Raw genomic sequence first — 26688 nt, forward strand, 5'->3', positions numbered from 1 at the left:
AAGTTTCACTCAGCTAATTGTGCTCAATTGCAAATTACACATCTTTCGTTTCATTCAGTCCGTGGACTTCGTGGGTCGATTGAAATACACTTCGCTGCTCGGCCTTCTTCACAAGGACCGGTGGATTTCTCTTTTTTTTTTTTGCACTTCACACCATGGGAATTTTTTTTCTACACCACATACGTAGAACAGCAAATGCTGTTCGTGTCCCTTTAGGCGGAGAGCGTTACGGCGGGTACGTCAAAAGATCGTGGGGTCGCGTTGGGCGATCCTCGGGCGGCACAGCGCAGTGCTACGACGCGACAGCAGCGACTCCATCGGCACGTGCCCTTCGTGAGAAAGCACCGAGAAGTGGTGCTTGACAGAGGTTGCAAAAACACGCCAGTTCAACTTATAAGTGCGGTGTCTCACGTGTTCGGGCCTGACTCGCCAAATGCTCTCGCATGCATGCTGTCGTCGTGCAACAAAACCCGACAAGTTAAACATAAATTTGAGTTCGTTTATATATAGGAAAATTGTTTCGCAACAAAACCAATACAAGAGCTGTGAGTGCAGCCTTGCGGTTATAAATCGCGTTGGACGCCGTGCGTGGTCCAGTCGGTGGCAAACGCGGGTTTCGTCAATGGCCATGTTTACAGCGTGGTTCTTCGACTGTGAAGGCGGGTTAGGATTCGTGCCTGTGAAGGGTGCTATTACATCTTTATGCACGGGCGCAGGCGTATGGCAGTAGTTGGCCGCATTGGCAAACTCTGATTGGTTCACTGATTTACTCACTCGCGGTTAGCGTTTTTGCTTGACATTGGTGCTTGAACCTCCATTTGTTCCCCCTTAGCCCGGTTTTATTGTAGTAGCGGCACATCCGGCTACCTCTATGAGCAAATACACATTTAACGATGCTGTGCCTTGCGATGAGCGCACACACCGTTTGTGAGAGCAGCGGTAACCAATTTAAGAGCGCTCAAAGTCTTACCTGCTTCCGCAGTTCTTCGCGATACACGCTTGGCGGCAGGACGTTGCTGGCCAGCTTTCTGCTCGGCTTGAAGCTGCGTGACACAAGCCGCCCCATAGTCACCACAGTGCTCTGGCCGATGGCCACGAGGGACGGTAAGCAAAAATTATGATAACACCAAAGCAGTAGTGATCGCGAAAGCGTGAGCGTCCCATTGCCGAATTTGGTTGGTTGGAGCCAAGATAACAATGACGCGTACTCACTCTGAAGGATTGGCAGAATTTGTCCTCAGTATTATCCCCATCTTTTACCTTTTGCGTCTTCTTCTCTCGGGTCCTATGACCCGGCACGTATACCCGCATTGGCGTCGTCAAGCGAAGGGTCCATTACGCGAGAACGCATTGTGCTAGCTCGCTTAAGTGCTACTCCGCCGTATGCAGCGTGCACTGTCTACACTGTGAACTGCACTGTCTACAGTGTGAACTGTGCATTTTGGTGCCACTGACTGACTTAAATGTGTTAATTTTGGGTTTAGAACCTCAAGACTGCTACTTCGCTCATTGTGTGAGATGTGACCTTCCCCTTTTCCCCCTCATCCTTGCACCCCCCAGGGCCTCTAGGCATCTTGTTTTAATAAAGTGTTTCACTCACTCAGTAGGCTCTCATCTCCCCCATCGGCTCCTCCCCCCTACTCAGAACTCGCATCGGTCAAGCCACACTCACCGACTGGGAATCCTATCGCAACGATCCTGAACCCCTCCCAGACACAATCGCCAACCTGGAAGAATGGACTTCACAATTAATTACTGCTGTCTAGAAGCCTTCCAAGACAATTCCTCTTACGGTGGGCAATCCCTCGGTTAACTCCAATCTTCTCCGTCTATAGGAGGCTCGCCCGGGCCTCGTTCGTAGATGGCGGGGGCAAAAATACAGCCGTTCCCCAAAACGTCGAATTGCTGCCCTGACTCAACAAGTCGCTATCTACGCTCACACCCTTCACAAACAAAACTTGGCTGCGTTTTGCGACGAACTCCAGGGACACTCAGCACTAAGTGCACGTGGCATCTCCTCCGCTGTCTTCTTGGCTGGAAACCTACCGGAGCCACCACTCACAATCACGTCCGCCATCTTCTTCACACATATCCTCCCTCCCTCACAATTCTCCCTCACAACTTTTTTCACGTCCCTCACAACTCTCTCCAAATCAACCACCACTGCCAAAGAAATTGCCAGTGGCTCCGAATAGCTTACAATTATCACATATTGCCAGCACGCCTGCCGTGACTATGAACGCGGACGCATCTCACTTCCCGCCTTCCGCATGCTCGCACCAATCAATTCCCTCCGCGAGCTCTGCATCATTTGGACCCTTGGCCAGTCGTCCCTCGAGGGAAATAGACGCTGCCCGCGCCCTTTCATACCGGGCGATTCCCTCGGGGTCAGAACCCGCGTTCCAGCCTCCTCCACCTCCCGCTATTCCATCACGCTTCCATCATTATCGCAACCTTCGCTTCACCTTGCCCCAACCTCACCCTCAGGTAACCAAGGAGGAAGCAGTCATGTGGTGTCGATTGCAAACAAACATCTCTTGCAACGCACCCATCCTCCACTCGATTTCATACCCCCACCTCTTTTTAAAGGGACACTGAAGTGAATTTGAAGCTTTCGGTTTTGCTTGCACTGCGTAGACTGGCTCAAATTAACACACTTTTCATCGTTTATCCGGTTGATAAGTCGGTAATTATTTTATAAAGCGCGAAAGAAGAAAAACTACCATGCACGGTCTGTGGCGGCCGCACAAACTAACGGCTGTGACGACGGGAGGAGATGCACCTTGATTGGACGATGTCCAAGGTTAGCGTTCAAACAAATTGCGGTTTCGGTTCGGTAAAACAACATGCTTGACATCCGACGGTATCGTTGGATGGGCATTCTAGATATCTCGGTAATCGTCGTACCGCGCTTCTGCCATGTTGTCGGCTGTAAAATGCCTAAGGTAAGCCTCCCAGGACGGCTTGGAACGTAGCAATCACTAGACGAGGCCTATACGCAGTGGGTGAACGCCCTCCGCGTCACCGCAGACGCTCAAATGCCATGCGCTTTTCCCCCATATTTGGAGCTTGCCTCACTCATGCCTGTATCGTAAAAAGCGTGTTCGCACCAGGCCAAGGATCTGTTGATTCTGGCCTGTGCCCACTGCCCGCAAGCAGTCGGTGCTTATGGCGGGTGACTTGAGCACGGTCAGCTAAAGCTCTGCAGGCGATCAATAAAGTTTTTACCAACCAACCAACCAACCAATGGCAACAGCACGCCAACGAGAACTCGCTAGCGCGTCAGTGTCAGCCTGCGCGCGTTCTGTGAACTAGTTCGTGGAGCAGCGAACGTTACGTCCCAAAAATGGTGAACTCAGTATAGAAAACATCGGCCGAAAACAAAAAAGTCAACTTACAAAAAAACAAAAAAAAAGTGTACCCTCGGTGATTCGAACTTGTGGCTTGCAAAATAACATACCTAGCGCTCGAGACCACTCGGCCACTCGTTTTTTTTTTTTTTCGAATGCATAGAAATTTGAGAAAAAAACTCAGACAAGACAATTAACACACAATATAAACACTAACAGACAGCAATGGGTAAGCACGTCAGTCTAACAAAGGTCGGCACCATTACAAAATTCAGGCAAGCAAACGCACGCATCCAAAAGGTGCAGCCACTCCGGTGGATCACTCTGCGCTGCATAAACGCTCCGTACCAACGCCGGCTGTTCCCTAAAAATGCACTTGGTCGGCCTAGGGGGTCCCGCATGCCGATCAGTCATGCGGCACTTCCACAAGCTAAACAATCCTAGGAGAACAAAAGCGTCATATGGCACCCGATTAACGTCCTCAAAAAGAAGCGAATGGTGTAGGGAGTGATGTCAATGTTCTTTTTGAGTGTCCGTTGCAAAACGTCCCAGAAAAATGCCGCGTAACGGCACAGCACAAACAATGGTCAATAGTCTCTGGTTGATTGCACAAGCGGCAATCGTCTGACCAAGGGATCGACATTTCTTTTTCGCGCAGCCACGTTTTAACTGGAAGCGTTTGAGAATGGAGCTTAAAGAAAAACGTTTTGGCATTTGGCGGCACGCACACACGCTTGACACGGTCTAAAATATTATTCTTATGGTCCCGCAAGTATGGCTGGCGATAAAGAGGCGCGGGGAATAGATTATGAAGTAAAGTTCATCATAGCCGTCCTTGAAAGACTAAACAGGTACTCCAGAGAAAACCGCGCAGTAAGGAAATGAAAAGTATCTACAACTTCTTTTAGAAAACCCCATGGCGGCTCTTGGTTCACCTCACCCGTAGAAACAAGGAGAAACGGCAAATGGTAACTTATGCGCTCTTGAATTACAGTACGTAAAAATGGATGCTCCGCCGACTTGTAGAAGAAAAACCGAGACACAAGTTGGTGCACAAACAAATGCATTAACCCAATACCACCATACCCTAAAGGAAGAAACAAATTATCCCTGCGCATTGGCTCCCATTCAGATCCCCACACGAAGCTAGCAAATACTCTGTGTAGAGCTTGGACCTTCGCCCGCGCATAGTCCAGTACCTGAAGCACATAAACAAGCATTGCAACCAAGAAGACATTGCAGACTTGCGCACGGGCAAATACAGAAAGTTCTCGCCCCATCCATGCCTGCGAGGCGCGCTTGACATGCGTGAGTGCTGAAGACCAGCGTGGCCCTGTGTTCCTTATTTGGTGCAAAGGCACGCCAAGGTACTCAAGCGGCGTGTTGTCCCAATTAATACCTGCAAATCGGGAAGGTTTGGTTCCCCACTGGCCAAACCAAAACCCCTTAGTTTTCTCCATATTCATGGCTGCTCCAGACAAGTCACAAAACTCCTTAGTCAATATAAGGGCTTCGTGAACACTACTCTTGTCAGCACAAAAATAGGGGATGTCATCAGCACACGCAAGAACTTTAACTTCACATGGCGGTAACGAAAAACCGCGTACCCTTTGGTTATGTTGTATGCTAAGGGAAAGAGGCTCTATGTACAGTGCAAACAGTAGAGGCGATAGAGGACAGCCCTGTATAACAGACGACCTAATCTGAACTGGCTTCGAGAGAACGCGATTGACGACAAGTTGTGTAGTACAATTCTTGTAGCAAAGCTGAATGTCTCGATACAGCACATCACCCACATTAGCCGCTTCCAAAAGTGCGAATAAAAAATCGTGAGACACCCAATCAAATGCTTTTGCAAGGTCAATTTGGATAAGGGCCACCTGTTTAACCGAATCAGACACGCATTCCAATATAGAGCGAGCAATATGTATATTCGTTTGAATACTTCTGTTCCGAATACCGCACGTTTCGTGAGACCCAACTAAACTAGAAATTACATATTGAAGACGGTTAGATAAAACTGGTGCAAATATTTTATAGTCAACATTTCAGAGGGAGATTGGCCGATAGTCCTCTACAAATCTCAGCTTGTGTTCATTCGCAGTTTTGGGTATTAACACTGTGTGCCCTAAGTAAAAGGTTGGTGGCAAAACACCATGATCGTATGCGGCTATGAATATGTCCAAGAGGACTGGTGCAAGGATATCAGAAAACTTCTGGCAAAATTCCCCGCTCAGTCCATCCGGTCCAGGGGTCTTGTTTGTCTTAAAGGGACACTGAAGTGATATGTAAACATTGCGGGATTATTAGCGCAAATTGTAGTCCGGAGTCCCCAGGCCATGTTTCGACCACTCTAGGCGCGTTTACGCGATTTTATTTAGTAGAAAAACTAATTCGAAAATGCTGTCCTCCTCTCTTTACGCTCGCCCATTTTCTGTGGCGTTTTCGTGTGACGTCAGGAGGGGATGAGCTGGCAATTGGCTGCGCCACGGCTGCGCTACTGCACGGCTCCCCGGCCGACAGAGTCAGTCGGCCCAGCGTTTCGTCCGCCGGCTGCCGGCGGGTCGTCGCAATCAAGGAGGTTAAAAAAAAATTGCTTGGTCGCAATTCGTTCGCTTAGTTGAAACGAAGCCAGGACACGTTTGTGAATGGAAGAATGTGCCTTTCTTTACTTGGTTTGTTTGTACACTGTATCTAGCTCCAAGCCAAGGTCGCTTCACACAAGCGCTGCACAAGCGCACATGCGACGCTTCGCTGACTGGTACGCCAGTAGGAAAATATAAGGCCTCTTGAAGGCGGGAGAAGAGTCAGCGAAGTCAATATAGGTACTAAGGAAATAAAATCAACTGATATTTTTACCGTACAGCGTAAAACTAGGGCGCGGGAAGAACTTTTTTGCGCTGGGCGAACAAGCACAGCGGTCAGCAGCACGACTACGCATCTGCGAACGCTTTTCCGTCTACGAAATGCAATTGCTAGACGTGAGCTACTGTGGAAACTCGGGCGACGCTTACTGCACGATCGCAGTACAACAAATAGTCACCTAGGCTGCTTAAAATGCCAAAACTACATAAAAGTGAAAACCGGTTGTACAATATATACCCTATATTAGCAAGGCCTTCGCGGCCCGCTCCGTGGCTCAGTGGTTTGGGGTCCTAGGTATGTCACCGCAAATGTTTTGCAAGTCACGAGTTCGAATCCCCGCGGGTACGTGCTTTTTTTTTTGTAAGTTAACTTTTTTGTTTTCCGCCGATGTTTTCCATATTGAGTTCACCTTTTTTTGGGCCGCAACGTTCATGGCTACACGAACTAGTTCACAAAACGCGCGCAGGATGGCACTGGCGCGCTAGCGAGTTCTCATTGGCGTGCTGTTGCCATAAGCACCGACTGCTTGCAGGCAGTGGGCACAGTCCAGAATGAACAGACCCTTGGCCTGGTGCGAACACGCTTTTTACGATACAGGCATGAGGGAGGCAAGGTCCAAATATGGGGGAAAAGCGCATGACATTTGGGCGTCTGCGGGTACGCGGAGGGCGTTCATGCACTGCGTAGGTCTCGGCTAGTGAATGCTACGACTACAAGCCGTCCTGGGAGGCTTATCTTGTGCATTTTACAGCCGACAACATGGCAGAAGCGCGGTACGATGATTACTGAGATATTGAGAATGACCATCCAACAACGCCATTGGTTATGTTTTACAGAACCGAAACCGAAACCGAAACTTGTGTGATTGCTAACCTTGGGCATCGTCCAATCACGGCGCCCCTCCTCCCAACGTCACAGCCTTAGTTGGTGCGGCCGCCGCAAACCGCGAATGGTAGTTTTTCTTCTTTCGTGCTTTGTAAAATAATTACCGATTTGTCAACCGGATAAACGATGAAAAGTGTGCTAATTTGAGCCAGTCTACGCAGTGCAAGCAAAAACGGGAGCTTGACAAATTCACTTCAGTGTCCCTTTAAGCGAAGAGATGGCGATATGAACCTCTTCCATTGTAATAGGGCCTGAAACCCCAGCATACTCATCATACGCAAGCCTTGGAATTGCACCAATGAGAGAATGAAAGCCAAGCACTTGACCCACGACATCGAACCCACCAAATAACCTGCTGTAATGAGCATGGAATGCACCGGCAATATCAGCTGATTCGGTATACCTAGTACCATTATAATTATTCTATATTATCTCCTTTGCAAGAGACGATTGGCGCTCATCACACAGCGAACGATGAGTGGGATAACTGTGAAAAAACCTTCGTGTTCTGGACCGAATTAAAGCGCCGTGGTATTTTTCTGTAACATATTGCTGCAATTGTCCTTTCGTTACGCATATTTCGTCTATACTTGATCCAGGCATTACTGCCTCCAGTTCACGAAGGTCCACCAATGTGCGGGAAAGTTCACGAACATGAAAGCGTTTTAGAAACGCAAGACGAGCTGACTCTTCTGCAGCCGAGTTTCTCACCTCTTGCTTAAAAAGATCCCATTGTTGATGTAACGAAAGGTCAGCTATTGCAAAAGTGCTGTGCAAACACTCCAAAATACTTCTGCAAAAGATTTCATCGGCCTGTAAGGAGACATTGAGCTTCCATAGATCTCACTGAGGCAGCACACCACGCGGCTCTGAGCTACCGAAGTAAACAGATACCATACAGTGGTCAGTAAAAAAAATAGGACGCACATTAGAGTCGGAAATCCCAAAAACTTCTTCTGCAGAAATGTAAATTCGATGCAGGCGTGCATTCGAGGTACACCGAAAATGAGTGAAGTGCACGGAACTCCCTTTACTCTCTCCAACATCAACAAGACCATGCTCGTGCACTAGATCAGCCAGGGTGGCCGCGCTGCGGTCATATTGCACGCTAGGTCTACAACGATCCTGCACACTATACATGCACAATTGAAGTCCCCCATGAGGAGGACTTTTCTTTGCGTGCATAGAAAATCCCTAAGCGCTGCCGCCGTTGGAAATATAAGGTATATAATGTATAACCAGTTTACACTTATGTAGTTTTAGCATTTCAAGCAGATTAGGTGACTATTTGTTGTATAGCGCTCGTGCAGTAAGCGTCCCCCAAATTTCCACAGTATCTCACGTCTAGCAATTTCATTTCTTAGACGGAAAAGCGTTCGCAGATGTGTGGTCATGCTGCTGACCGCTGTGCTTGTTCTCCCAGCGCAAAAAAGTGCTTCGTGCTCCCTAGTTTTACGCTGTACGGAAAAAGTATCAGTTGATTTTATTTCCTTAGTAGCTATATTGACTTTGCTGACTCTTCTCCCGCCTTCAAGTGGCTTTACTAGCGCACCAGTCAGGGAAGCGTCGCATGTGGGCTTTCGCAGTGCTTGTGTGGAGCGACCTGGACTCGGGGCTTGATACAGTGTACAAACTAACAAAGTAAAGGAAGGCACATTCCTCCATTCACAAACGTGTTGCTTAGTTTCAACTGAGCGAACGGACTGCGACGACCCGTCGGTGGCCGGCAGACTAAACGCTAGGCCGACGTACTGTCGGAAGGTCGGCGAGCCGTGCAGTAGCGCTGTCAAGCCAAGTCATCTCCTCCTGACGTCACACGAAAACGCCACAGAAAATGGGCGAGGATGCAGAGAGGAGGACAGCATTTTTGAATTGATTTTTCTACTAAATAAATTCGCGTAAACCCGCTCGGAACGGTCGAAACATGGCCTATGGACTCCGGACTACAATTTGCGCTAGTAATCCCGCAAAGTTTACAAATCACTTCAGTGTCCCTTTAAATGCTACCTACCACTTGGTGTGGGCCTGTCAAAACACTCCATCACCCATCCCCAATCCCAACCCTTCCCCCTAGCAGTGGGAGGGCCTGCTGACCAGCTCCCGTCACGCTGTCCAGATCTTTCTGGTCATCCGTGCACGGCTGCAGCCAAGGCCCAAGGGAACCTGGACTGAGGCGAACCCACTCCACTGAGCGACGGCTCAACCACCACCGTTAGCGCTCTCTCTCTCTCTCTCTCTCTCTCTCTCTCTCTCTCTCTCTCTCTCTCTCTCTCTCTCTCTCTCTCTCTCTCTCTCTCTCTCTCTCTCTCTCTCTCTCTCTCTCTCTCTCTCTCTCTCTCTCTCTCTCTCTCTCTCTCTCTCTCTCTCTCTCTCTCTCTCTCTCTCTCTCTCTCTCTCTCTGTTCTTTATTCTTTGACCTGCCGGCTACTCTATGTGCAGTGGGGATGCCGTGGACACCGGAACCATTTGTCGACCTACCATGGTAACTGGCGCTTTCGCATTCAAATCTGTTGCGGGCACCGAGAGCCCGTGGGCTCTCTGTACCACAAATCCTGGTGTATGCCTAAATCTGTACCGCAAATTCTGGTGTATGCCTGGATGAGCGGGAAGCAAAGTAGAAATAAGAGAAATTATACGCGCGTACTCTGTGATGTGTCATCAGCGCCGCAATCATGTGCGCGCGCAGCGCCCTAGAATTTTGACTTGATCAGCACCCTTACTTGAACATGTCGCACTGCGACACCCTTTTCTCTCAATGCCCCTTTTGTGGCCACACCACGGGAGGGGGATCGCCAGGGCACCGGGCATAAGCAGGTAAAAATAATCACACCCTGTGGAAAGGGAGGTCTCTGGTGGGATTTTTGCTACGTTCAGGTTTAGCTACATTTGGCATTTGCTCTGTTGAATGATAAAGACAGTGGCACGATCTCTACCTCACAGACTATAAGAGAAAGACGTTTCACACGCGAAGCTTTCTCCCCTGAAACCGAGTCAAAGTCCGAAATCTGAACTGCTTCGAGCGTGCCGGAATCGCGCATTCGGTATAGACGTCGTCGGCTTCGCAACGCGACGGACCCAGGTTCGACTCAGACCACGGGAAGCGCTTCTCTCTCGAGGCGCTCAATGTACCTTCGCTTATCATCACCGTTTTATGAAACCCACTGTGGAAAGTTGGCCTTCCTGCAGTGCGTTTGGGCGCGACTTAGGGAGGCGTAGAAAGCATCGCTTTAAAAACGAAGCTTACACCGATCTCCCTAAAGTCAGCTTCACTTCTAAGCGCAAGTGCATTGCTGGGAAGAGACTTAGTCAAATATAATGTACGATATTATAGAATTATAATATTTTTTTATTTATTTGAAGTGCTCACCAACAGCGCAGGGCCTTCTCGGGTGATGCACTGGGTACATGAATATAAGGCCGGGTTCATATACTGTTGCCGCAACTGTCGTAATATCTTTAACGAATGACGTCAGTTCACGTCTTAGCCAACTGAACTGCGCGACTCGCCGTTTTTTTGCGTCCATAGCTCACGATGCGGCTTTTGCGTCGGTAGTCTGAACATGTCATAAGGCATACGAAAAGACAACATATAGGCAGGGAAATAAATCAAAACGGGTAAACACAATTGTGTAGATATTTGCAAAGGAGGAGAATGATCAAAGGAGGCAATAAAGATGCAGGAAGCGCACACTAACGCGTGAGACTCGTCGTGTGTGGTGAATTCAACGCAAACACGCATAAGCAAGGTGGAGCGTTTGGCGCAGAAACACAAGAACAGAAAGAAATGTGTAGATGCGACCTCTCCACAATATGTGCATTTAAAATGTCAAAATTTTCAGGGAGCGTTTAAAAAGGACAATGTCATTGCAGAAAATGTCACTAGGAGGTAAAAATAGACTGTTAAATGCATGCTGGCGTCGGCTAGCTGGGGCCAGGCTCAGTGTTCTGTCAACATGAAAACAGCCATGCGGCCGCAGGGGTCTGTTTGGCACTTGCAGGTGAACAGAACTTGAAAGGCAACAGCAGTAAAACTTGGAATGAGTACAGTCTAAAAAAAACCAGGTCACGCCTCTACATAGCTCATCAAGATTCAGGGGGTTGAGAAGCCCACCGTGCCTATAATGGCTCACTAGTGAGTAACGATCAAATACGGTTCTAGTGAAGCGCTTCTGAATCCTTTCTAGTCGAAGAGGCCACGAAGGGCTTAAGCGATTCCAAATTGTACTGGCAAAGTCAAGCTTCGGTAAAATGACGGTCGAGGTATAGAGGGAGACAATGCTGGGGCGGTATTCCCGTGTTTTGTCCCTTTTGAGTCCCTTTCAAAAGTGTCCCTTTTGAGCGAGCCCTGATTGGCTAAAAGCGAACACCCGGATGTGACGCCATGCAAGCACGGCGGAGCTATGAGCCGTGGTTACTCGGAGCAGACGATTTGGAGCAGACGATTTTTCGTCGCCTTATTGTTGGTTCGCTCGCGGAACAATAAACACATAAAAGAGACTCTGATACGGTTTCAGTTCTTTAAAATGCGTTTGCAAGAAGAGTTACGGTATTTGAATCAAAGGCCCACTGCTTAACCGGAAGTACGTCAGGATGAAAGGGACGCAAAAGGGACGTTTTCAAAAGGGACAGTTACGAGAATACCGCCCCAGGTTCGGTCGGTGAATTCACTGGTGGTCCGGGAAATCACGCCAAGCGTTCGGAGACAGGAGGTGGTCAGGTAGTTCACGTGTGAGTTAAAAAGTAATTTTACGTCCATCATTAGACCCAAATCACGCACTACAGTAGCGCGTTTTACGGGTACACCAAGAGAGTATGGAAAAATGAGCGGGGAAGTCTTACGAGTATATGTTATCACGACAGTTCTGGAGAGATTGAGCTTTAAATAGTTTCTGTCGCACCGTGCCGAAACTGCGTTGATGTCATTTTTCAGCAGGACGCGATCGCCCGGGTCGAGGCCCTAGGACTTTTTTTATTTTATGAATTTTTTCACACGCTGAACACACGGCGCTGAGTTAGCTGAGGCGCGCACGAGACGATGGCGCCACCACCGACGAGCAGCGTAGGTCACCAGCAAGAGTAAAACGTAATGGCCGCCAGATGGCGAACCAAGTTCGTGAGTTTTCGTTCCACACGGGCGCGAGAACTGCGGGCATTAGACATATATACATCTTCGCTGTAAAGAAAGTGTCTGTGTGCACTACTTCGCGGAAAAACAGGCGCACTTAACGATCTGCTCGGAGCTCGTGCTTGAGCCAAAACACACTGAGCTTGTAGAGCGAAAAAGGGCGGAGAGTGGCGCGTATACGCACAGGGCTGCCTGGTGCCTGCGAGCCAGCACCGTTTGGGAGCCCCGCGGCGGCTCTCCGAGCAGGTTCGTCTCGGAGCGGGCCTTGCTGGGCATGATGTCGCTCGAGGTCTGCACCGGCTGCACCAGGTCCCCCAAGAAGCGTGGCCGCTTGCTCGCGCCTGCGACTGAGGGTTTTCGCTTACTGGCCCCTTCTCGGCCTGTGTTTCTTCATGAAAGCAGCTTCCCAGCTGCCACATTCATGCACAAAGCACGAAGTGAAGTTGTATTCCCGCCTCAATTACCGCGCACTTTTTTTTTTGTGACATGACTTTGCAACATTGGTGTATTTCAACACCTCACCCAAAATGAACTATTTGAAGAAACATATACGTGTCCTTCTATGCACTCAATATCGACCAGATTTAGGAGAAATCCCCAAGGTGGAGTAAGTTTCTGCGAAGAAAAGTTTGACATCCACCCGAATGTAGCCATACGGCCACAAAGGAACGCCATACAGCTTCCTCAGAAACTGCATTCAGGTGGATGTCAAACTTTCCCTCGCATGCACTCAATATATTCATAAAAGCGCCAGATTCCGTAAAGCGTGCTACTTCAATACACTTGAATTGTAATCCCATAAAATGGGGAGCTACTGAAAAGTTTGGAACACTCTTATCACACGCTGAAAAGAAAAACAACGAATGCTGTCCTTATAGTATGCTTACCAGAGCCGGAGTCCTTCAATGCTCTCTAGTGCCGATAACGAGAAAAAACTGAGCAATAAAAGTCTTCAACAAACCGAATTGTCGGACGAGCTGGTTAATGACTAAGGGTAGTTTTAATGCAAGGACAGCCCGTGTTCTGGTCACCGTCTGCGCTAAAACTTCCTAAAGCTTTGAACGGTAAAAACGAACACCGCGTGTTCTAACCTGCCAAGGTTGTTGCCAGATCTCGGCCCCAAGGATCGTGGTACTCTTCAATGCACTTTCGGTCGAGCCTGCAAGAGAAGTAACTCAAAATGACGATGTTTTCAAGCTGCTTTCTTTAGACCATGGCATGCGAAGTAGGCCTATCTTCGGCGGAGAATTCATCCGTACCTGCTCCCCCACGCACCGTTCGCTTTAAGCAATCGCCTCGGGTGGGCGTTGTGGTGAAGCCCACCTGCAGCCATCTCCTAGCACGAGAGGCAGCGTGGACCGTTGTAAGGCATGCCCCCCTCTCCTCGGTTGGGGGCGATTGCGTACGCGTGTGCCAATACACCCGTCACATGACATTGCATTTAACGTTTTCACCAGCGCTTTCGAAACGGCCATCGACCCCGGCTGTTTTCCTCTACTGCCGCACTCGATTTTATGGAATGGTGAACGTAGTGGATTTTTTCTTGAAGCACATGATGCATGTATACCTTATGGGTGGGCCATATGAGCTCGCTCACTCACTCACTCACTCACTCACTCACTCACTCACTCACTCACTCACTCACTCACTCACTCACTCACTCACTCACTCACTCACTCACTCACTCACTCACTCACTCACTCACTCACTCACTCACTCACTCACTCACTCACTCACTCACTCACTCACTCATCCTTCGTACCTGGCCTCCTCCTCCTTCTCGCGTAGCGTCCTCTCCCGCTTCTCTCGGATCTGGGCCTCGAGGTCTTTGAGGTACGCCCTTGAAGCGAGCTGCTGGCTGAAAAGGAAGAAGAGACTCCCACTGCAAGGTGGACCACCAGGGATGCGGAGCTAAGGTGTACTACCTTCCGCATGCGGGCCTCTCGGGGTCGGCTGCGGACAGGGAAGAGAAAAGGGAAAACACGGCGTCACGCGATCACAGGGCTCCATGCCTGCACTTGTATCAGCGGAACGGCACATTGGCTGACGTCATGTTCGCGGTAATAAAGAAGTGTGGCAGTAAATGTCAATTAGGTGCACGAAACGAAAACGGCACGAGGAACTCCACCGAGTATAGCATCCCTTCATTTGAGAGGATCGGGCTGTCGGCGTGTCCTGTCGTCGTCGTCGTTTCATGTAGTCATGGTACTAATGCTTGTTTTCCAACGGCTCGCGCTAGAACGTAACGCTTACTAAAAGAACACACCGGGGATCATTTTCCGACGCCTCGCTGAACACTCTTCGTGTTCAAAGACACAAGACGTTTACAGCAAAGCTGTATACCTGAACCCTCGAACGGTTCCATCTCCCGGGGCAAAAACGCCAAGGCTCCAAGAATACACTTATACGCTGCATGCTTCGCCCCTCTCCAGGTGGCCAGGATTTTTGTCAAACCTCCCTTGCAATGCAAATAGGCGGCTCCCCCGCATGGCTTGTACGTTAACCCTTTGCGGTCAGCAACTTTTGAATGACTGCAGTGAGCTATGCTAAGCAGAAATATCTGTTCACGGGATAACGTGATTTATAGGGAGCGTGTTTCATGTCTTAGAGAGAAATATGGCTGGGCTAGTTGATACAATTTCAGATTTAGCCGTAACGCGTGCTGGAAGGAGCCAGAGGCGGCACCTGCTGGCACAGCTGCAACACATTGAAGAAATCTCGTGGTTGGCTACTCGTGCTTCGTAAACCAGAGCAGTGCACGACGAAGAAACTCACGCAGAACCCATCTTTGAGGATTAATTACCTGCCTAAGTGCTATTAGCATTGCGTTGGTGGCGGTGGGCGCGTAATGGGTCACGTTGTACTTACTGGGCCGCCCCTCTAGCTGCAGTAGTGAAACAGAAATGTTACCGCACGAAGGTCACTGCGCATGCGCACTTAGCGCATTGAAGCACCTCTGTGCACGAAGATCTTGGTGCCATCATTCCTATCAATTCTGCGGCGCGTGACATAATTGTGTCGACGAACTGAATTTACCTGTAAGGTTAACGTACCATGTTTCACGAGGTGCATGTATATGCGGTAGGTGACTGCTATTAATAACGTATACGAGAAGTACCGATGGTTGTAATTTCGAGTTTCAACAGGGAGTAACTTCCGCAAAATGTACCATAATCTAAAATTGCAAGTGGAGCACTGTATAGACAAAAGCTCTCAAAAATTATTGCGCCTAAAAAAAAAGCAAAAAAACATTGAACATTGTTAGATAGGCCTGGAACCATTGTTACACATTTAAAATCGTACGGCACTAGAAGCTTCAAGCGAGGGTCCTGTAGACAGTTCGTTATGGTGTTAGCTGTTCTAATTTCTTGCATAAAGTGCACACCCAGTCATCAAGTGGCAAGTAAAAGCTGGTCAACAACGAATAAAAAATAAGAAAAATACAAAGCAGGTATACCGACCGTTACGTGACGTCGCACCTACGTCTAGCTGCGTTGGGTGTGAGCCACCTTTCCTGCAAACGACAAATGGTTTCAGTTAATGTTTGGCGCTCCTCGGAAATGGTACAGAAGCCTTTGAAAGGCTAAACGATGCTAGCAGTAGGCGCACAGCATGCTTCTGTGAATCAACTTGCCGTCTGCTGTACCTAACGTACCAGGACGTTGCCCGTCAGACAGACACCGCCGATTACATCAAGTCGACGAGCTTTTAAAGGCGATAGTCTTCGTTTAAGTAAACGCTGAAATTGCGTTTCGTTTGTTATCCGATTTATCCCCCCCCCCTCTTCCCCAGAAGACACTGAACAGCCACAGAAGTAATTCCAGCTCAGTCACAGACCATTACAGCGCTAGAAGGCCCCAAATCGCCGATTCGAGTGCGCCAACGTCTCCGAAAAAGACTCCACGCAGGACTTGACTCGATACCGGGAACAATACATGAGTCCGGCCATGAAGTACTGCCAGATACATTACAAAGAGGGATAATTTTTACATCATGGTGAGGCTATCTGGTGGAAAAGATACAAAAGAAAACTAAGGTGCTAAGATGTCTCACTGGGTCAGTTCAAACCGACCCGTCTATTAGGTTCGAAGAATCACTCTCCGTTACCGCCTTGATGCGGCCGATTTTTTTTTTTTTTTCTATTGGCTCCTGCACTCTTTCCCCCCATTTTTGTCAGCCGCAGCACGCTTTCGCACACGCCTGCCTTACCGCGAGAGAAAACTGAGCGGCTTCCAGGCTGACGATCTGTTTGATGAAACTCGCGGTCAGATTGCGTACGCGTGTCTTCAATGCCGAAACGATCGAGACCAGAATCCGCTACATTTATAATGTGCGCTTTTCATCGTCCGTGGGTGAAGCATCCAACAAATGTGGGCCTTCGGCACACAAAGATTAAGCTTCGTGAAAACTTAAGCTCGCGTAATACCGCACGCGCAGGGGTCCACGTTGAGGAGGCCGCAGCCAGACACAATGGGCGCATCGAATTCTCCGTGCACCATATGCGAGCTGGCAAAAAGGAGGCCGCAACTGTGCACGCTCCAAGAAGCTGCGCGCCACACGCTACTCCCAGTGTGCTACACCGACTGCGATATCACCGACTGCGATATTCAGTATCTCCTAACCTGCGGCAGGGTGTACATCGGAGAAACGGGCCGCGGCTGGCGGTTAGCGGCAACGGGCCACTGCAAGCGCTGTAGCCGCGCGACACGGCTGTATCGCCTCAAGACAACGTCTTTTTGAAGAGCCGTCGGAACAGGCATACAGCACTGAGCTCGGCGTCGTGTTATCGAAGAAGTGCTAGGAACTGCATGCTGGGAAAGAAGCAGAGGGGCGGCTCTTTCTTTGTTGCTTACCTGAGACTCACGCCTGAATTGCCCAGCTGAGAGGCCCCTTTAAGGCTGAAAATAGACCATGGAAATCAACGATCAAGAGAGCGACGGGTACAGACGCACCGCCCTCTTTCAATGAATATATTTTTCATGGCCTCCCATATTTTTTGTGCTAGGTAATGAAGCCGCGATTTGCGAGCACGAGAGGGACAGGTGCGATCAAAACTGGGGATGCACCGAGCCACGCGTTTGAGCACAGCGCAAGATCGTGATGGTAACAGTGCAGCGTCTTAAAGCTACTCAAGGACCAGGACCGGACCTCTTCAATCGACGAGGACATCAGTGGTACTCGCGCTTAATTTGCACTCAGAAATGGACGCTTCTGCAGAATCCAGTCGTTGAGTTGCTAGTGGAGTTGCGTGACGAGTGCCCCCTCCTGCTGCGGGTTAGTTGTTGCGCGCGACGAGACGCATGCACGTCACGATTCTGAGCCACGGCCAGGGAAGGGGGGTGATCTGGAGCAGGCGCGCACCATCTTACCCTCTGTCCAGGCTCTGGCTCCTCTCCCATTGCGCATCCACTGCGATATGAGATAGAACAGAGGTAACAGCTCTCGAGAATCTACGCAGAGAGAGAGAAACTTTATTTAGAACCAAGGGTGGTTCAGACAACCCAATCGCAGGTCGCCTTCAGCGAATTCTGAACTCAGCTGTAGTGCGTTTTGATGTACCGCACTGGAGCCAACTGTTCCTCGAAAGTGGAGGCGAGAGTCATCTAGGTTGGGTCAATGGGATATGGCAGCTGCTTCGGTGTGTGTTCGTCAGCAACGTTGGGAATAGTGCAGGGACATTCCCGTGGGACATGTCGCTGAGCGGGACAGTGTTTGCAGGCTGGTTGTTCTCGTGCCCTTCCTTTAGAGAACAGATGCTGGGGCGCATGTCGTGTTAGTCTGTGCTTGTCTCAGTAATACTGATTGCTGCCTTTCTAGGTTAGGATCTTCTGTTAAGTTTAAGGTCTCTTAGTGCATTGTTCATAATGCCACGACAATTGGACCTCTCCAGGGAGATGTTCGGTGCCCGGATTCTTAACTCACGGGCGAGCGTGTCTGCCGGAACGTTGCCAAACATCTCCGCGGTGTTCACTGCTTTCGACCACGTGCTCACTGATAGTCTTTGAAAAGCATGGCGCACATTACAGGTCCCGTCCAAGTTTGGAATAGCTAAAGGGACAAACGGCGATTTTTGTGGGGTATATGCTCTCCATTCCAAACGAAAGAGCATCACTTAAAACACCTTGAACTGAAACGGTTACCCTTATAGAGGACTAAAACGTCTAGAACAGTAATAAAATGCAGTCTTGCAGTCTTTCCTATTCCTTTGCGCGGATTTTGAACGACGCATTGAAAGCGACGCAGCTGTTTGCATACGAACGATAGTGTCGCGTTTAGACAAAGCGCTACCTTTCAGATTTCAGGAAGTTTAGTGCCAAATTCACATTATCTTCGCCAGTTGTTTAGAAATTCTCTGTAGTGACCTCGCTATACAAAATAACGCTAACTTTAATATGAGCTATAGGACGTAGACTCTATAAAAAGCGGTTGGCTGTTGTTTTCTTTAACAGTGTGCACCCGTCGCTACCGTCTTTGGGGTCTACTATTCTGGGTGCGTTCCAATTTACCTTTTAGACGGCTTCGTTGCCGCCTTCGCGGACAGTCCGCCATGTTAAGCCCCATTCCAATTCGAACGAAGCAGTCAACGAAGACTGCTTCGAAGAGGCAGCATCGAAGTCAGCAACGATGCAGGCTAGCTTTCCTGTCTAAACTAATAAGTGACACTAGCGCCACCTTTTTGTGTATTATGTTAAAACAAAACCACTTGTGCTTTTATTGAGATATTTTGTATAATGTACTAGTGGTGAAGATGACTGTTTAATTTTTGAATCACGTAATGTTTGTAATAACAACGGTTATATTAGTTACGAAACTTGCGGCTTGCGTTTTTCAACATGTCTGCTACGAGGCTGTGGTCTGCGCTGGTGATGTGTTTAGGACTGCGGCGCCGTTCCAATTTTATTCATTTAGACGTCTAGTTAGACTGCTTCGTAGGCTGTCTACCAAGCTGTCCGCGAATTGGAATGCAGCCTCTATCTGGGGCGAGACTGGCGCCAGTCGCGGAGGAAAAGAGCGATGCAGCTGCTGTGCGCAATGCAGACTTGGCAGCAAAGAAATTACAGGAGTTAAATTACAGTAATTAGATTACTTTTTGCTGTAATTAGTAATGTAATGAATTACTTTTGAGTGTTTGTAATTTAGTAATGTAATAAATTATTTAAGGCCAGTAATTTCATGGAAATTACTCATTACTTTCCCGATTTCTTTTGATTGCGATATAGCCTGCCCGCTTCTCTTACGGCATATAAAGTTGACCAAGAAAAATTGACCAAGTAGAGTTCCGATTCCCAGAGAGTCTCTGGGCATTGGAACTCTACGAACGCGAAGGAAACAACGCTTCGGTGAGAGCCCTGCCTGCTTTCCCTTTTCATGTGTTCCGGGAAGGCCGTGCCGACAGGCAGTCGGGTTAAACAAAAACGCGCAGATTGTGTCCAAGGCTTCGTTGAACTGGTCACTGGTGTAAGCCCGCTGCTAAGAAGGCGCTTTTTTCATCCGTACAAACAGGGACACCTTTCCGATGCCCACTTCGAATCGCAGCTCCTTCTGAGATGTAATAAAGATATCTGACATATCAATGTACAGCGCGTAAATAAACTGTACATGAGCTGGTGTATAAACAAATATTTGTCGGATTGCATTGTAATGTATATGAGTGTAAATAAAGTGTATGAGTTGCTAGTGTATGAGTGATGCATTTTTGTTAAAGTAATCTCAAAGTTTTTTTATTACTTTTGAAAAGTAGTAGTAATGTAATGTCATTCGTTTCGGCTGCCTGTAATTCTGATGTAATTTAGTTGCTTCTTAGAAGTAATTTTGCCATTTATGACGCAATGATCCAGCGCGTTGCACTGAATGACATCCGGGAAGCATGCGTGGTATGAAGGGATCACCTGACGTGCAATTACCGTTCTCTCCAGTGTCGGTTTCCCCATAGCACCGTGACTGCGCTCTTTGCCTGCGCGAGAGAAGCAACAAGCGTCAGCAGAGCATGATAGAAGGATGGGTCAGTTCCAACAAGGGCGGCAGCCAGCAGGTATCTGCACAAATCACTCAGTCCAATGCGGGAGTTCGACCGCCTAATGAGCATGCTTGGATATTACTAAGCTATCCGTCCTGAGAATTTGCGCACATACGCGGCCAGAAACTTCACAAAAAATCTATTTTTCCGCAACGAACACTGCTTAGTTCAGAAACGTACGTACTAGGGCGAGTAATTAATTAACGTAAATGTGGACAGAGTGGTGAACACAGCAGCAAAGCGAGGCGAGAACGTCTTGGTCGCTTCCGGAACTTTCATCAACATCCGGATGAGAGCCTGGTTGTATACGGCAGTGTTGCTTGCTCACAAGTTGGCAGGAAACCCCTTGCAGACTTGCAAAAATGATGGGGGCCCCACGATACACTATGTTGATCTGTGTCATAACGGCAACCAATTTGCGCTTGCAGCTATAGTCGCCCACACACTCATTGAATTCCGGCCTTCTGTGTCTTGACTTTTACGCTGATGCTGCCATATTGTCAAGCAATGTGCCCCTGCAGCTAAAATTTACCAAAACACTCATATGCTGCCTTTGGTGTGTTTGGCTTTTGCGCTTAGCTGGTGTTTTACGCAAATAGCCAACGTTAAAGGGGCACTGACACAAAATTTTGAAGGCGAGATAGCTTCGGAAGTAGATTGGTGGAAACACATTTACATCATCTGCAAAATATCAGCGGTGAATACAGCCCAGAACATATTTAAAATCAATTTTAAAGTGTGCGAAACGCAACCGAGCAGCCAGCAGAGGACCACGCGCAATCGACATCCCGAGGATATTGTGTAAATAAACAACATCTAAACACGTCACGAGTTTGTGTTTGCCGCTTCCGCACTGCCGGCGTTTTTCGCCGGCTCGCCCGGCTCGCCGCTCCAATCGGAGGGCCGGAGGGCGGAGCTTCTGCTCTCGAGAACGAACGACCCGATCGTTGGCGGCAGAGGCGCCGTGATTTCGTCAGCTCATCGGGCAGCTGGCCGCGACCAAAGTTCTACAGCAATTCCAGGCACTCTGTTTCTATTACTGTTTATTACCATTGGATGCGAAAACGCGCCGGAGGCACGAAAAGCCCACTGAGCTTGCCGCACGGTCGCTGTGCAGCCGGCGGCCACGGCTGCGAAGTGGCCCAGGCCGGCGCAGGTAGCTCGAGTGATAGCTTGTTACCGCTGCACGAAATTTTCCCTAACTCCCGACCATGGTGGCTTACATGAGAAAGGAGTTAATGATGCCATGGCGGGTTGCATTAAAAATTGTCATCTGCACCGCTTACGAGAGCGGAAATCGAATATCCGCCGCAGTGCTAAGCCGAACACATCTGTAGGCGGACCTGTAGGCAGGCCGGCCGGCTGCTCCCAGCGCGCGTCTTGCCACCCACCGTCTCGAGCGTCGCGCGTCGTTCTTTAGCCGCGGTAGCATTTGCACTCGCAGCACCTGCGTCACATCCACGGTCGCTTTTTAATTAAGCGCCTCACGAGATCAGTACGTGGGGGCATTCGCAGAAACTGCCGTCGATGCGGATTCGACAGTGCTACGGCGACTCTACTCTGTGATATCCCTCCGACGGTCACGTGGTCAGCTTTGTTCACACAAAATCCACAAAATCCATCGTTTCGCGGCACTCGCTGAAACCGAAACTGCGACTGGCCGCATTGAAAATGCCTCTAATTAAACAACCGTAGCACGCTGAAGCAAATGAGGTTTCTACAGGTTATAAGTAGGTCACTAGCTACTTATCGCAAAAAAAAAAAAAAAAAAAAACAAGATGCAAAATTTTTGTGTCAGTGCCCCTTTAAAGCATGTGCTACGAGGAGAAAAAATAAACGTCGATGCCAAGGAGCAAAGTCGCGTTTTAAAGCGAAGCCGTTTACAACTACGTTCGCTCCTGCTATGTTTAGCTCATAACGGAAACGGGTGGATACGCGAGCTGTATACCGACGCCTCGAGCTTCGCGATGGCTGGCCCGCCTGCCGCCACTTCTCCGCCGCGTCTGCGGGATGAGCGCTGGGTGGTTGGTAGGGGCCCATGAAATGTTTTGGTTCTCTTTCGCTTTTTAACACGACAGTGTTTTATTCCCGGATACACGAAGATTTCACCGACTTCATATCTGTCACGGAAGTGACGCCAGTACAATGAAGCGAGCGGCCTGTAAAGGGTGCACCCCTGCACACTTCTTGCGGGGAAGCAAGCTTTAGTACCAAAGAGTACGTTATACTTAGGGTTGTTTGTTGTGATGACGGCAGTGACCGTATATGACGCTAGTGCACCTTTGCCGAAGCGACCCGCCAGCAGGACGTCGCTCGCCAAGCGCAGCCACAAGACAGCAGCCGACCCGCAAATCATGCTCAGCTGCAGATTTCGCTGCACATTTCACTTTCGTGTTTCACCGATTCCTATGACAAAGGAATCAACCACAGTTTTTTCTCTGCTTTTGGTTCTAGCCACTGCGCCACCATGGAGGGTGTATCAAGCGGGAAAAGGCTCAGAAGGAGGAAGGGTGTGGGAGGGGGAGAGTACGTAACGAGGTACGTACGGACAAAATTTCAATGAATCCACGCATGAATTGTATTATATAGTGTCACAAAAGCATGGAACAAAAAATAACCATCGAGTGGTACGGATATTGCGAAAAAATAAAAGGGGAGCGACATCTTTTTTTCCTGCTTTGCGAAGAGATTGTTCGCACCTGCCGCCTGTTACAGCTGGCGTCTTGTAAGTTCTTGGTCAATTTGTAAAAGAAAAAAGGCCCACGCAGTAAGTATGCTTTTGAGGCTGCTCGGTGTTTTGGCAAGTCACTTATTGCCAAACGCAGTTTTTGAGATTTTACAGCGAATCTGTACCTATATGGCTAGGATTCCGTTTTGTTTTTCTGCTCCCCGAGCAAAAACGAAAAAACGCCTCGCGGCAAAGCCAACTTTACTGCGAATGCTCAGCAGTAAACGGCGGTAACTCTTGTTTCAACAAAACTTTAAAAAGGTTTACATAACAATCGACCGCTAAGACGCCTGTATCATTGCTACTCTGAATTTAATTTGCTAGTCATAATTAGTTAGTTTACAGTACACTTGTAAGCATTACAGGAGTTGCCGTCTGCTGTGACTGACGCATGGGGCAACTACGGGAGGAGTATGGTTACAAAAAACGGCTGTAACAGTTCTCTCATCAACCTCTCCTCACGAAAATGTGTGGTAATTCGCCGCTAAGACGACTCTGTCGTTACAGCGAGTTTCATTTACTTTTAATGGCTATAGTTGGTTCATAGTGAAGTTGCAAATAAGGCTACGGAATTCCTGTCAGTTGCCAATATGTGGGCTTCTACGGTAGGAAAACGGACAGCCCCATGTCTGCCTGCTATGGAGTAAAACCCCAGTCCTTCTAGGTTTTATTAGGTAGGCACAACGTCATAGTCACTACCATGAAGAAATGGTGACAAAAATGACACGTGCTTATTCTTTAATCATGCGTATTTCGTACAGCTTCGGTGGGCGTCCACACTCGCAGAGTGGAGTGCCCCCGAATTTGTTTACTGTGCTCGAGGACTTTGTATCACGGCATGACTTAACGCAAGTGGGGCTTCGGTAGCCGCACAGAATCGCTGGCAGAGAGGCTGGACTACACTAGTCTGGAGCGTAGCAGGCGTCAAGGGGCGCCACGAAGCCGGCTGGCATCACGCCGTCTCCTTTATCCTTAGCTGTGTCCCCTGCTGGCAAAAAAAAAGCTTACAACGCACCTGGACAGGCAGCCAGTGAGCGCATCCCGGGTGGCTGGCTTTTCCACCTCAGACAGCACCTCCTGAAACAGAATACGGAAAGTATTTCCCGGTGCTCTGCTCGAGCGATTAAGTTCGCCTCTTGAGGGAGAACACGCAACTGGAAGTGCTCGAAATACACGCATAGGTTCAACTTCTAGGAGTCATGTTTGCAGCTTGCAAAGAGACCCACTTTAGGAGAGTGAAAACTGTTTATTTGAAAAAAAGAATAAAAGAGATCAGTGTAAGGCTGCTCAGAGGACGCGAAGCACACACTCCTCAAAAAAGGTCGTGGCACTTACTAACAGAGCACTAACCAGTTACTTGTCCCAGTATAAACTAGGTGCTTAATGGATTTTAACTGGCCATGCATAACCTAGTAGGAATCTACGCGTGGCAATGTTGATCGGCCGAGCGTGCGGCGCGGCATAGACTCATTCAACACGCACATATCGCACTTAGACAAGCAACAATAAATTGAGCAAGAAAACCAACGGAATGCACGACGAGAGCGAGCATAACTCAGTTACCTTAGAAATACACCTGCTCTTCTTGCTTTATAGCCAGCAGTGGAAAGTCATTTGATAAAATTGGTGGGATTGTCGCAAAAATCAAATATTTTATCGATAATCTCGAAATTATGCACTTTAATGCGAGCATATAAAAGTCAGCATGCGGATTTGCAAAAAACTTTTTAATCGTAATTTAGAGTGGGAAAAGTGCTGTACTTATTACGTTCAATAATTCATCGAATTTTGGTACTGGCAGTGAATGTTAGTGCCAAACAAGCAGCAGTTACTGAGTGCACGGTGTACCCTAGTAATGGTTCCACACTTAGTGGCAGGACTGTCCTGGGGGGTAGTAAAGTTCGCAAGGAGTGAGTGAACGCAGTTACCCTTTTAAAACTGTTCGTCCGCATGAAGGCAGCACATGCACACCGTGAAGTGAGACGTGCACGCGCGCACCTTGTGGCAAGGAATCCTGCAGGTGGCAGCTGCCCTCTAATCCCGTGAACGCAAAAGGGCTGAACTGCAGCGGACAACCGGCTTCGTTTTTCTCCAGCCTGTCTGCAACATGTTTTGGAAGCGTTCCATTGGTGGACGCATCGATTGCCACAGCGATATCCTGAGGTGGAGCAAGCTGACGAACGGTGAAGTCCGGCGCAGGTGCTCAACGCGGCACGTATACACGGTTCCCGTCGACGCTGCGAGGATACTGCGAGCCGCACACAGCAGCAAATGTCGGTGCCACATTGCTCACCGCGCGCGTGTCTGATTGTATGCTTGTTTATTGATTCAGCAGGAAATGGCGAGGGAAGGATGCACTGCGGATATTACTGCCGGCTCACAGGGCACATCTGCGTGCGACGCAGTTGAAGTGGGGGTATAGAGGGGGGAGAATAGGCCTACCATAGCGGGAGTCATCACTTGCAGGCACCGCTCGCACGTCGACGCAGAGAACTCCCGAGCCGCACAGCGCACAGCCCAAATCGCGCAACGCGAGTGCTCGACACTGCGCAGCTCTCCGAACCACAGGCTTTAGTGTATCACTCCAGAACCGCCGGAAATAGTTCGCCGACGTGCGCGGGATCAGGCCTGCCAACGCCCCGACTCAGCGGGGATCTACATAGAGAGGGAGCGGAGCGCTGTTTTCAAGGACTGGAGCTACGCCGTGCGGGACCGCGCGGGCTTCATGGCGTCGGTGGGAGGGTGGAGTAATGTGTGTGCTCGTGCAGCAAGCTCACTTGCCGAGCCGTACAACTTGTTTGTAACTTCAAGCTATCGCCCGCTACAAATGATGTTCGGCGTTTCTCGGCATAATTTTGCCGTTTTACACTTACAGAGAGAAGGCGGAACCACGCGAGAACGTGCTGCGTAATGTTGACGCGCGAGGTGCTCTCTTTTTGTGTCGGCCTATGCATGCCGCAACCTTGCCGCTTAGCGTTTGCGCTTCCATTCATTGCGGAACGCGTAACGGTGGGCGCAAGAGAGTCGCCATTCAGGCAGCTCGCCTGGGGCTTGTTGGGGCGCTCATTGCGAAAACCGGGCAGGGACAGAGGAAACCATCAAAGCGCGCTGTCCTCACGGGCGTTGCAAGCATCACGCTGTACGCGAATTCCAGGTATGCGCTTGAACCGCGGTCTTTTGTCACGAGTGGCATCAGATCCTGCCAAGAAATGAAGCGCCTTCTTAGTCAGTGGCGTAGGAATCGAGGCTGCAGAGTTTTCTCCTTAGGCGGGAATCGTGAGTGACGGAGACGCGTGGTTCAAGCGGACAAAGATAACGGCCGAGGATCGCGCAGAGATTGAGCAAGAGGAAAGGTTACGAGTGAGTCCGGGTGCGTGAGGAAAGGCTCGAGGCGAGGCCGAGGTGCAGTGCGGTCTCGGTGCAGTGCGTGCGGCTGCGGTGCGCCCGGGACTCACCTTCAGACTACCGATCTGCAAGAGAAGGAATCGCCGCTGTTCGGGAAGCCTCTGCACTTGGTTGCACAACGGAGAATTACGCGGAGTGCGCAGTCATTGTAAAAACGTGGGACCGCCGACCAAAGGTTTATTGAAAAAAGAGGCGTTTCGGCTTCCTTGTTTACTGAGCCTAATCAAGGAAAGGAGCCGAATCTACGGAACGTGTTCGTTAATAAACCTATGCCCGGTGGTACCACGTTTTTGGCTATCAACCTTCTACCCGC

At 49.2% G+C, this 26688-nt stretch overlaps 1 protein-coding gene across 9 annotated transcripts in view; it reads right to left on the reverse strand.

Annotated features, from left to right (window-relative positions):
- The window catches only part of LOC144159695 (uncharacterized), a 76556-nt gene that overhangs the window by 22506 nt on the left and 27362 nt on the right, over positions 1–26688 (reverse strand). For 3 of the 9 annotated variants that reach the window (XM_077691349.1, XM_077691357.1, XM_077691356.1), the window contains exons 6-16: positions 26426–26440; positions 23986–24047; positions 20115–20179; positions 17595–17634; positions 17079–17123; positions 15687–15739; positions 14151–14178; positions 13988–14083; positions 13317–13384; positions 12410–12572; positions 971–1043 (exon numbers count right to left, since the gene is read on the reverse strand). In XM_077691349.1, coding sequence (XP_077547475.1) covers positions 971–1043; positions 12410–12572; positions 13317–13384; positions 13988–14083; positions 14151–14178; positions 15687–15739; positions 17079–17123; positions 17595–17634; positions 20115–20179; positions 23986–24047; positions 26426–26440 — 708 coding nt within the window. The remainder of the gene's footprint in view (positions 1–970; positions 1044–12409; positions 12573–13316; positions 13385–13987; positions 14084–14150; positions 14179–15686; positions 15740–17078; positions 17124–17594; positions 17635–20114; positions 20180–23985; positions 24048–26425; positions 26441–26688) is intronic. The other 6 variants (XM_077691350.1, XM_077691351.1, XM_077691354.1 and 3 more) reach the window with 6 other exon arrangements.

This window comes from Haemaphysalis longicornis, unplaced genomic scaffold, assembly GCF_048455015.1.
Source record: "Haemaphysalis longicornis isolate Haplotype H1 unplaced genomic scaffold, Haemaphysalis longicornis Haplotype H1 scaffold_10, whole genome shotgun sequence".
NCBI lineage: Eukaryota > Metazoa > Arthropoda > Arachnida > Ixodida > Ixodidae > Haemaphysalis > Haemaphysalis longicornis.